At 34.3% G+C, this 13,089-nt stretch overlaps 1 protein-coding gene across 1 annotated transcript in view; it reads left to right on the top strand.

The window, feature by feature from the left end:
- Positions 1–13,089, top strand: part of LOC149783011 (uncharacterized) — a 211,537-nt gene that overhangs the window by 170,613 nt on the left and 27,835 nt on the right. The window contains exons 65-69 of the mRNA XM_089934583.1: positions 1,565–1,679; positions 3,036–3,325; positions 5,240–5,354; positions 8,274–8,494; positions 11,680–11,794. Coding sequence (XP_089790709.1) covers positions 1,565–1,679; positions 3,036–3,325; positions 5,240–5,354; positions 8,274–8,494; positions 11,680–11,794 — 856 coding nt within the window. The remainder of the gene's footprint in view (positions 1–1,564; positions 1,680–3,035; positions 3,326–5,239; positions 5,355–8,273; positions 8,495–11,679; positions 11,795–13,089) is intronic.

Below are 13,089 nucleotides of genomic sequence, written 5' to 3' on the forward strand. Positions count from 1 at the left end.
ATTTATGAATATATTAAAATTTCAAGAAATAAAAATACAATAAATGTGAAGGTATTCATCTCTACGTGATTCAAAAATTGGCATATGCCTATACTGCCTGTACCTCTAGCAATTCTGCAGCAATAATGCTTAGTTGTACAAGCTGGCTCATTATATGCAAAGCTCATGCAAACCATAGTTCATATAACTCATGCAGCACAACATACCACATATTGTGCACCCAGAGTAACTTGACATATAAAGTTGCAGGGCATTATCTATAATGCATAAATTAAGCAAGGTATCTATACAAATATGCATTCATCTGCCAGCTACACTGTTAGATAAGGACTGTTCTGGTGGCCTAGTGGTTAGAGCATCACCTTGGATGCGGGAGGTCATGGCTTTCAACCCTGGCCGAGTCATATCAAAGTACTAGGCATCAGTATAAACTGCCACACTGCAGACATAGTAGTGATATAACTGAAAAATTGCTAAAACTAAAATAAAAATAAAAATCAGACACACACACACACACACACACACACACACACACACTGTTCAATAAACATTTAGGTAGATAAAGTTAATAACAATTATGAACTTCACTATTAATTTGTGACACTGTTATTGCTGTCTTCTTGCCAAAAAATGAATCATTTTTTTAATAAAAAGTCCTAAATATGAAACAGATTTATCTCTTTATTCACTGAACATAATATAAGTTAACACTGCATTATAATCATTTTGTTTGTTACTTACAGGTGTTACTGGAATAAAGGTGCCCTATAATCAAAAGCTGTGCTAAGTTTTACATCAAATCAAAGTTATGTTTTAAAGGATAGGAATCTTTGTATCATATTTACCAATCAGACATGCATCACCACTCTAGAATACTGAACATGTAAAAAATATATTCCCTTTCTACTTAAAAAAAGCATGAAATGGAATGTCATAAAAAAATGATTTCATTGGAAGTGAAGCAGTGGAAAAGTAATTTGTTGTTTCTCCCTATACCAAGGATACTTTGTTATGCAAATTTCAGGTGATCCGTAACAGTGAGTGCTTTAGACCACTCGGAGCCCTGAGATAAGATATGAATGGGATGATGGAAAAGTTCTAGCAAGCAAGATGTACTAACTTTTGATTGGGATATTTCAAAAAATAAAACTTTTGGGGCTGCCAAGGGAAATTGGGGCTGCTAGGTAGCCCTAATTAATATAACGGAATCATTCCTAAGAATAAATATGTTACATGTATTTACATTACTTTTGAAATCATAATTTATCCAACTTCTCACATGCTTCCTAACCAAGAGCTTGGTTAGTGTCCAAACATTTAGTCACTTTGTTGATTTAGATGCAAACATATGTTGAAAAATTGAATGGTTCAGACATAAAATTATGTGTTCCTGATATGTACTCAAATACTTATAAAAAAAATATTGTCATATAGTTTACACATATTCACCAAAAGTGTTTTCCATTTTTGTTTAATAAGCAATCTTAAGAATAATCACTAAGAAAAAATAAGGAAATTCTTGGATTTAAATTGAGTATATATGTGATATTTTGTGATCTTCTAGATGTTTGTGTGTACAAGGGATCAGTGTACCAACAAGGTCAGTCCTGGGATGATAGTTGTGACTATGTCTGCACATGTGAGGATGCTGTCAGTGGATTGTACAGATGTATTTCTAAGTGAGTTTTTTTTAAAAAAAATTTTTTTTTATAGCTGATTGTGTGTATCAACACCATTGTGTTTTATGTAGTATCTCTGGTTTAAGGACTGCATAAGAAATTTTGTAACCACAGTGAAGAGGATATGAAAACATTTGCAATAAGAAATTACATGAACAGCAGACATGCTGACCATATCAATTTGCCATAAGGCTTGCTGTATATGGAAAAAGATTACAGTACCAGCAACTGACTGTAGAGTACCTCATAACACAATAGCTTGTATAACATGAGTATGAACTCACTATAAAGTATCTTATTATAACACAATAGCTTATATAACAATGGTATGAACTCACTATAAAATATCTCATTATAACACATTTGCTTATATAACATGATTATGATGATTGATTCTATTTTGGAGATGAATATAATTTGATAGTTTTTGACCTACCTAACTGCAGATTGCACAGACCCAGATCTGCTGGCACATAATGCAGTGGCAAATCTGGGTCTGTGCAGTTTGTTAGGAGTAATCAGTAAAACAAACAACATAGACCCAATCTGCATGCACATTATGCTATTGCAGATGAGGATCTTTGTTGTTGCAGTTTCATTCGACTTATAAGATAGTATATATGGTATTACTTCACCAATAATGTAGTGCAGTTTTATGACTCCCCTGAACAGCTTTATGGTAAGTTACTACTGTGCATGCAGAAATGATAATTCACAAATCTTGAAATAGACTGAAGGACAGAAAGTGTATCTTAAGAATGGGAATTTACTTCATTTCATAAAAGTGCATATTTATCTGCAACTCAAGTCACCTCAATCAAAAGATAACCGGACTTACTCTTTTAGCCATCTAAATTTCTCAGATGTGAGTAAATGCTTCATAACTATGGATACTGTTTGTCCAGTTTTCGGGACCTGATCCCACAAGTGGACTTAAATATTGGAAGTACAGCACTCCTTCACTCTAAGGCCCTTCATTATAATGCCATTTCTGTTATAAGGCTGGTCTGGTCACAGATCGCATGTCATTATGTAGTAGTAAAATTATAATCAACTTCATTGTATGATGATCTCACAATAAAGTGCTATACCCATTGTCATCCATGGACAGTTATAATGAGGGAGTGATGTTTGTAGTAGACAGTTATAATGAGGGAGTGATGTTTGTAGTAGTGTTTAGCTATATCTCAGAGTATCAGTTTAATTTTACTTAAATTTGATAATTTCATACTTGCATTAACTGTCTGGAAAACTTAAAAATGTCTGAATAATTAGCCAAATATTTTGTTTGAAAATTATTATGGGATGATACTTAAAGCAAACACTGAAACAATAAACTGAATCCAATTATTGCAGATGCCCACAGTATCCACCTCTGCCAGCCTACTGCAAGTCTGCCAATGTGCCAGGTCTCTGCTGTCCATCAATTTCCTGTGACATTCCAGGCTATGGAAGCTACAACCCAACACCACAGTTAATTCCAACTCCAGCCCCATCTCCTGGCCCAGATGGAGCAACCCCTACACCATCAAACTCACAGATCATTGGATCTGGCTACCAAACCAGCAGTGGTGGTGGAAACTACCCTGGAGGAGGATACTATCTGCCAAATGCTACTAGCACATCTGTGACTGGCGGGCTTTATGGTAATATTTGATCTGTATTCAATAATCGTATAAAGACCAATGGTAATTTTATTTCACATTAATTTAAATTATATAAATTAATTTATAAGCTTTAAGAACTGTGCTCACCAATTTCATTTCTGACCTCGCCTTTTGTTAAATTTTGTAAAGGCAAGACATAGACTAGCCTCTGTGGCTCATATCCATACAACATCAAGGTGGGCTTTCTTATGATGCTGTCTCCAGTTTCATTGAGTGGGGTGTCAGAAGAGTTTGTTCTCTAAGAACATGGAGGACAAATGGTCACAGTTGTGGCAAAATGTGATAGTTCAGTTTCACGGAATGATGTGTATTACTTTGTATGTGTGCAGTCCTGTGTTGGATTCCCATTAAAGGCATATCTAATGACTAATGGTTGTCATTCTGTGGCTGGTGGTGTCTTCGGGTTCTTTGGCCTGCACCGGCTTAATTCCCATGCACCATCATATGCTACCATCTGTGTTTAACTCATTAACTCTGGGCACCATGTTTATGTGGCAGGAGGTAGTAGTCTACTGAGGGTTCTGTAGTATCAAGGTCATGTATGATACACTAAAGTGGGTGGTATTATAGAAAGGTGGACAGATGTAGCTCTACAATGATGCCAAATAATCTGGATGTTCTAGTTGCACTACAAAATACAGAGGGAAAAACCTTATTTTTTGGACCCGTTTTTTTTTTCTGACATCAAATTCGCCTGTGGTCAGAATCTGATTTTGTGTCTGGGTTTTAGACTTTTTGGCCTCAGATCTAAAACAGACCAGTCTGAACTGTACACAGACAGGTGAACATTTGCAAAAAGTAGGATAAGGTGGGCATTTGGAATAAAGAGTGGTCTTGATATGAAAATGATGGGTCCGTTACCCTTCTGTTACTGAGCGAGCAAATTAACCAATGAAAACCATGTTTCTAGCACAACTAATCATTAGGCTAATGGAAAATCTCTTGAAAGTTGATCTATTAGGATGCATTTAGAAATAGCCCCCAAAATGTGTTTCCTACTCACATTTCAGGCAAAAACTACAAAAACCTCCCAGGGTTGATGAGTTAAGAGAAGCTGCCAAAGCACAATTCTTAGACAGGAATTGACACATACCACATTTTACTTGCCTATTAGTCCAGCTGCAAACTGTATAGACCCAGTGTCTAATTGCATAATGTACTGGCAGATATAGGTCTATACAAGTTGCTATGCATAATCTGTAGAACAAACAGGATAGTTCCTGTCTGCTGACACATTATGCAATAGCAGATCAGTGTCTATGTTGTTTTTAATTGGATCAGATTTATAAGCAAGTATATATGGTTCTTTGATATGTCTGAGGGAGTTCCACATGAAGGAATGTAGTTGTGCACCTATATTGTATGATAAAACTAGAGAATACAGTTGCAAACAATTTACCATTTAATGTTGGAAGCAAAATTAAATCAGTTTTTCTTGCTGTTTGTATGTTTTCCCAACAATTGTCACAAGAAATTGAACAGCAGAACTTCAAGATGTGTCGAACAGAATAAATCATAGAAAATTGTTATCATAAACAGTATATTTCTCATGTTTAGTACAGAAAGTTGGCATTGTAGTTTTTGAAACAAGGACGTGGTTACCTCATAATTGATAAACATTTTATCTCACAAAGATTAACTTGAATTTTGTGAGAATGGTAGATGGGTTTTCACCAGTCACGAACTTATAATTGGAGAATGACACTAATAATTAATGACACTGAACCAATTTGCAGTAAGAATATTGTACAAGTTTTCTTCTGTTGGTTAATCTACACAATAAAACAAAATCTTTGTACAAGTTTACACTTTTATTGTTTATAACCAGATTGAATGCATATGACTGCAGCATGCAAGAATGAGGTGGGCATACAGTTTGAATCTATTTTCCAGGAAAGTGTGTTTACAAGCAGCGGCTTTACAACCAGGGAGAGGAGTGGAATGATGGATGTGATTTCCATTGTGAGTGCAAGGATGGTACAACTGGATTCTATGAATGTCGGCCATTGTGAGTGGAGATTTAGTACCCCTTTTTTGAGCATAGTGCCTACTCCTCTGCCAATGGTGTGGACTATTCAGATTAGCTGCTGCATAATTTGCCAGATCTAGATCTACATATGGCAAATGCAAATCTGCTAGAGAATAATGTAACAGCAGATCTTAATGTATACATGGCAGATACAAATCTGCTAGAGAACAGAGTGACAGCAGATCTTAATGTACACATGGCAGATACAAATCTGCTTGAGAACAATGTGACAGCAGATCAGCATCTATGCATGGCAGATACTGATCTGCTGGTAAATAATGTCATAGCAGATCTGGATCTATAAATAGCAGATACTGATCTGCTGGTAAATAATGTGACAGCAGATCTGGATCTATAAATAGCAGATACTGATCTGCTGGTAAATAATGTCATAGCAGATCTGGATCTATAAATAGCAGATACTGATCTGCTGGTAAATAATGTGACAGCAGATCTGGATCTACAAATGGCAGATACTAAAATGCTAATGAACAATATAACAGCAGATCTAGGTGTATGCTGTTCACAGTTGTTAAATACAGCAGAAGACTGGTTTTAGATTATTTTTGGCATGGTTGGTCCTTCCATCATTCTTTAGCACTTCAAATCATGTTATCAGCTTTACATTTTAGATGACATTTTTGGATTTCCTCAGTAAAATCAGTATTTCAAAATTGTTTTTAATTGACTGGAAGGTTCAGTAGATAGGTTTAGTGTGCTTTTAAGAAAATAAAAGCCGTTATAATAAATGTTCTTTAGGATGGGAATTGTAGTACAGTAATGACAGTAAGTCTTTGGACACATACAAATAATAATTATTTTCATGTCCCTAGACTGATATGCACATAAAAAATATAACATATTGAGTGTTCCATCATTTATAGACTCAAAAACGTAAATACAGAAATTTGTAAAATTGTCATACATCACGTGGCAGTGACCAGCTCTTGTTCAGTTACCATGTCAATAAACTGTTATGCACGTCTATGATTGTTCATATATTATTTCTTTTTGCTTGTGCATATCTTTTTATTTTTCCCACATGAAAGAGAAAAAGGTAAATAAAGATTTCATAATTCACGGGTCACTTAGACTTTACTGAGAGACCTGTATTATGGTGTACAGTAGCGTCATTTAGAGCCTTGTTTATTCATGAAACTATTATATTCAGATTTTGCTTTGGTTCTTTTTACCATATCTCATTCTACTAGATTACATTTTATTTATCCATTGCTGTTTTATTTACTTTGTTTTATGTGCTCAAGATTCATTGTTTTTCAATGATAAAACAGATCTTACAAAGTTATGCAATTTATGGGAAAAGACACGTTTAATGAATATTTATAAATATATTAGGCACATAAACACTATAGATGACACTGATGTAAACAAGCTCACTATAAATGCAAGCAATTTACCAAATACTACTTTTGGTGTTTTAATACTGGTACCACATTTGGTTATTTAAATTTATTTTCAAGCCAGAAAATGTTATTACTGCTGACTTTTGACAGTTTTAATGCAGTAATGCATAAACTGACATTTTTTGTTACTGTTTATATGATTACAGAATTGTACTGATGCTCCATGCTTGTCATCTCCTGATGAAATTATGCACATTTGAAATAGGTAGAAATGATAAGAAAACAGGAGGAAAATTAAATTATCTTTTATATTAATACTTGTAATGACAGTCCCTTAAAAACCACAAAGTGATTTATTTATAGAAAAAAATAATGTTATGGTCAATAAAATATACCAAGCGATCAGTAGAAGACAAAATATTTAAGATGTCTCAAGACTTATAGTACATGATAAAATTACTATAATTTTGTGTCCCAACTTATATAAGTCCTAAAAATTAACTTTGGAAATCATTAAGTGCATCAAATGAATCAGAATGTCCCAAGCCTTACCATCATTACAGTGGTTAATATTCCAGTGTTCTCAAGATCAAAGGTGATAATTTAATTGTTTGTATGCATGTTTTAGCTGCATAAAACTTTAGGTCTGAAGAAAAAGTGATGTCTGAATTTATTCATAGCTTTTATTAGTTTTAACAGTACTTTAAATCCATTATTGGCTTTATCATCCAGAGGAAATGGGAGCTTGGTCACTTTCCCCAAGGAAACATCAAAGCACCCAAACAAGGCTGGTCAGGGCAGGGCATTGAACACAAGACCCATAGCTTACAAGTCTGACACTCTACTACTGGTCCATATAAATATTACAAGGACATGGAATATAAAATTGTTTAAGCTGGCTTGATGCTACTTCATGAGTAGCGATATTTATTGCATCTGTGCCGCCAAGAAAAAGAACAACTCAATAATGCATCTTAATAGAGACATTGGAGAAAATATTGATTTCACTTTATTAATGAAAAAGAAATTGGTACCTGATTCACCATGAAATTCACCAGGAATGATATAGGTACAAGGGGTTTATTAGTTCATCCCTCTCATCCATGGTAAAATAGTCATTTCACCTTGATAGTATTGTAACTGTTGATTTATCTAACTTTTCCATTCTAAAAATTAGGTCACAACCTGTTTTGGATTTTGCCCCTCAAATTAACTTACAAATATTTTAAATTAATAATTATACTTTTAAGGGCTAATAATCTAATATGAAGGGGAGGACAGCCTATGATTTTTTAAAGAAAATTTAAAGACATATTTCCCCCTGCCACTTGTAAAATAAGTTCTTGCTAATATCCTTCCCCATTTTTTAAAAATTCATCCCATATCACCAGATGAAGTAAAAAGATTCCTTGTCCTTAATAAGACAGAAACAATATTTTATCTCCAGAGAAAATCACAGCCCTTCTTTCCACTTCCCTAGAAAAGATCTGTATCCAAAATATTGTTACCTAAGCAATTTTTCTTTTTTTTACAGCTGCCCAACATATAACAATCTCCCATCCAACCAGTGCTACTTGGTAAAGGCTGATGGTCAGTGCTGCTCACAGCCAATGTGTTATGACCCAACAACTGGTCAGGTGGTCAACCCACTAACCAGCTCATCTGTTTTCCCAGTTGTTGGATCATATGGTGGAGGTTTCTCTGGCTTCAGGCCAGGCTACAACTTCATCCCATCAACATTTGGAAATAGCAGACGTAAGTAAAAATCAACATGCTGGTCAATTATGCTACAAAAGTTACATTGTCATTATTAACAAAAACTTTTTCAGTTTAATTATGCACTCACTGCTTGCAGCAGGGCATCTTAACTTGGACCTGTCCATCTGTCCATCCTTAAGAAGCTCATTAACAAGATTTCAGAGAAGAAACACTCAACATTGATAAATGAAATTTGACGGATATATTCATTTACAAATGTAAATGACCTGATCGGATTATCGAACCATTACAGCCATTTAAAATTTTTTAACACATTGTTAGTTTTTGGACTTGAAGTTGTTTTACAAAAACCTTGTTAGAACAATTTACAAACAATCCAGTCAACCACTATGCAATCTGATCACCTGAGTAGTTGTAATTGTTTACCTGTATGCATTTTTAAGGGTGTTGTGTGGTTGTCAGGCAAGAGTTTTTCCATCCAAGTGAGTCAATTCAGAAGTTTTCCAACTGATTTTAATGAAATTTTTACTCAGTTTACTTAAATTTACTTTGTCAATCACCATAATTTTTCAGGATGAAAAATGTAAGTTCTAAATAAAGAGTCATATGTTAATTAGTGGGCAAATCATTCACCTAAACTCCGAGAGGTCGATGTCAGATGTCATATACACTGTTCTGCTGTTGTGTAATCCACCATCTGATGATGGTCTGCACTGTCTGTGCTTCATCAGCAAACACCGTTTAGCATGATCTGCTTGTACTTTATGTTACAGAAAATCTAGGTATGCACAATATGTGCTCACGGTTTACTCTAGCAAACAGTTTATGGGTCTGTATAGTTTGTTATGACTAATCAGTTAGCATAGCCCTTGATCGGCTACTGCATTGTGCAATGGCAGGTCAGGGGCAGTGCTGTTTGTAGTTGCATATGATTTACATTTTGTTTTGAGAGTGTTGAAAAATGCAACATATTGGGCAAAAGAAGTCTGGTTACATATATCCATGATTTTCTTGTCTTTCTTTATCCTTTTCAAGATTCCTTTATTCCCATCAACACTTCTAATTTAGACATCAACTACATGTCTATATTATATATATTTAACGCTATAGAGAGGCCGTATTAATTTATACATGTCCCTGTATATTGTATGCCTATTACATCCTGTACATTTCTGATTACATGAGTGTCATTACCATGATTTGACCTAGAACTTTGCCTTCACATTATGAACTTCATTTATGCTCAGTAACTTTTTAGTGTGATGAAGGATCAAAGAAAAATTAGAAATTTTTAAATCCAGGAAACTTAGGTCATCTGTTATTATATCTTTTACAGAGTAACAGTCTTTGAGCTTGTTTGACTTGACACCTTTCTATTACATAACGAACCAAGGTTTTGTTCAGTTGTACATATTGGAAGGGTCATCTATGTTGCATTGACAGATTCTAGTTCTATACAAGTCACACATTGTCATGGCAGTTATATGAAAGTACTTTAACAAACTGTCGATTTAGCTACATAGTGTCCATAATATAAGGCTACATAGTGTCCATAATATAAGGCTACATACTGTCCATAATATAAGGCTAGACAGTGTCCATAATATAAAGCTACTCAGTGTCCATAATATAAGGCTACATAGTGTCCATAATATAAAGCTACTCAGTGTCCATAATATAAGGCTACATAGTGTCCATAATATAAAGCTACTCAGTGTCCATAATATAAGGCTACATAGTGTCCATAATATAAAGCTACTCAGTGTCCATAATATAAGGCTACATAGTGTCCATAATAAAAGGCTACATAGTGACCATACTATAAGGCTACATAGTGTCCATAATATAAGGTTACATAGTGTCCATAATATAAGGCTACATAGTGTCCATAATATAAGGCTACATATTGTCCATAATATAAGGCTACATAGTGACCATACTATAAGGCTACTCAGTGTCCATAATATAAGGCTACATAGTGTCAATAATAAAAGGCTACATAGTGACCATACTATAAGGCTACATAGTGTCCATAATTTAAGGCTACACAGTGTCCATAATATAAGGCTAGACTGTGTCCATAATATAAGGCTACACAGTGTCCATAATAAAAGACTACATAGTGTCCATAATATAAGGCTACATAGTGTCCATATTATAAGGCTATGTAGTGTCCATAATAAAAGGCTGCACAGTGTCCATAATAAAAGGCTACATAGTGACCATAATAAAAAGGCTATACAGTGTCCATAATAAAAGGGTTTCATAGTGTCCATAATAAAAAGGCCAGATAGTGTACATAATATAAGGCTACATAGTGTCCATAATAAAATTCTACATAGTGTCCATAATATAAAGCTTCATAGTGTCCATAATATAAGGCTACGTATTGTCCATGATATAAGGCTACATAGTGTCCATAATAAAAAGGCTACACAGTGTCCATAATAAAAGGTTGCACAGTGTCCATAATATAAAGCTACATAGTGGCATTGATATAAAGCTACATAGTGTCCATAGTATAAGGCTACACATTGTCCATAATATAAGGCTGCACAGTGTCCATAATATAAGGCTACACAGTTTCCGTGATATAAGGCTACATAGTGGCCATAGTATAAAGCTACATAGTGTCCATAATATAAGGCTACATAGTGTCCATAATATCAGGCTACACAGTGTCCATAATGTAAGGCTTCATAGTGTACATAATATAAGGCTACATAGTGTCCATAATATAAGGCTAAATTGGTAAAGGGAATCGTTGTTGGGATCATTATTTCAATACTTAGGGAGGTTGTATAGAGGGCCTACAAACAATTGCATCATACTTTTTTATTTAAGCAAAAGTTTCAAATTGATCAATTGCTTGATTGATTGTACCATTGATGAATGAATTGAGCAACATAGACTGAATGATTAGTCAAATAAAAGATAAATGAAATTCTAAATGGTTAAATTTCTACATCATTGTATACAGTAAATCAAAATCTTTTAGCCAGCACGTCTTTTCAGATTTTCTAACCAAAATAATTTTCACAACAAAGTATACAAAATATAAATAATCCATTATTAATGATAGTTTTATGTCTCAAACATGGTGAATATATTGTCCTAAATGTTATAATTTAAATATATTAGATGCAGCAGTAATCTGTTGATCAAAGAAAAGTTTGTTAGTTTGACCCCAGTAACTTTTGATTGAAAACGTTTTTCTTCAGGTGCCTGTGTCTATAAAGGACAAATTTACAATCAAGGAGAGAGCTGGGAGGATGGTTGTGATTACTCCTGTCAGTGCCTAGACGCTGCATCTGGACAGTACATGTGCAGAGCTAAGTATGTATATAACACCTTTGAGAATAGTACTGTACTTCTCCAAATATTTTGATGGTTGTAGCACCAGGATGACCAGTCCTAACACTAACCTCTTAATGCTGAGTGCCAAGCAAGGCAGCTGCTAGAACCATTTTTTATAAGTCTTTGGTATGACTAGGCTGGTGTTGGAACCCAAGATCTCCCACATCCAAGGTGGATGCTCTAACCATTTAGGCCATTGGAGCAGTGCAGTTGATTTGTTGAGTAAAATGATGACAGGGACGAGCATCTGTTGTAACACATTAGGAAGTACATGGAAGAATTATCCCTGAGACCTGCATAAGTGGGTTTCTTTAAAACAAAATTCAGTCCAGCTTGTATACAAAGCTCTATTCGTTTTAGGCATTTTGTGCAAATTTAAAACAACCCTTTTATACAAGACTTTCTACATGCCAACATATGAAGTTAAGCAGAGTAAAGTTAACATTTTTTATTGTGTAAATTAAAATGAGTTACATGCAAATTTATATGAATTGCAATAGTTACACTTTTTTCTTGAAATCCATCCTGTTGTTCAGTACATGGTTGTATGTCTAGTTCAGATATTATAAGAAAATCTTAAACAAGAAAAGTTTTGATTTTAAAAATGCAAGTTATTTTAAATACAAAATGTGTTTGATTCTGTTCAGTAGAGATCATACATAAAGTTAAAAAATTTAATTTTAACAAGGAAAGACTGGAAAAGATCTGGAACTTTTGATGAAAAAAATCCTGAAGATAACGAAGATTACAGATGCAAAATGCAGAATATAGAATGATTAATGATAAATGAAAACAGATCAAAACATGGATGCGTCTCATAATTTTATATGATAATTGACTATATTCGAGCTGCTGCTAAAGTTCCACTGACAAAAGCCCATTTGCTTGATAATTCAGATTGGACTCCTTACACTGGCAGACAATTTTGAATTCCTTACAAACGGTGATATTGTTCTTTTAGAGGCAGACATAAAAGACAACAACCATTGCTGTGAAGACACCATGACTGGTGGTTGCATCAGTATAATTGAACAAAATGAAAGTAAATAAGAAATTCAATTTGCGGACAAATACTTTACAAACTTTACATTTATTGCACTCGCAGTTATCTTTTAATTCATTGTAAGTTCAATCTTTGGTTGATATTTATGCATTTGCTATTTCACTGACTTATTAATCCCATGTGCCTTATTTATGCATCACGGTGTTGTACCCTATTTTGGAGCTCTGTACCATACATATCATTTATGATACACCAAAGTGGGTGGTATTAC

Source organism: Sinohyriopsis cumingii, chromosome 15 (genome assembly GCF_028554795.1).
Source record: "Sinohyriopsis cumingii isolate HCF-2022 chromosome 15, ASM2855479v2, whole genome shotgun sequence".
Lineage (NCBI taxonomy): Eukaryota > Metazoa > Mollusca > Bivalvia > Unionida > Unionidae > Sinohyriopsis > Sinohyriopsis cumingii.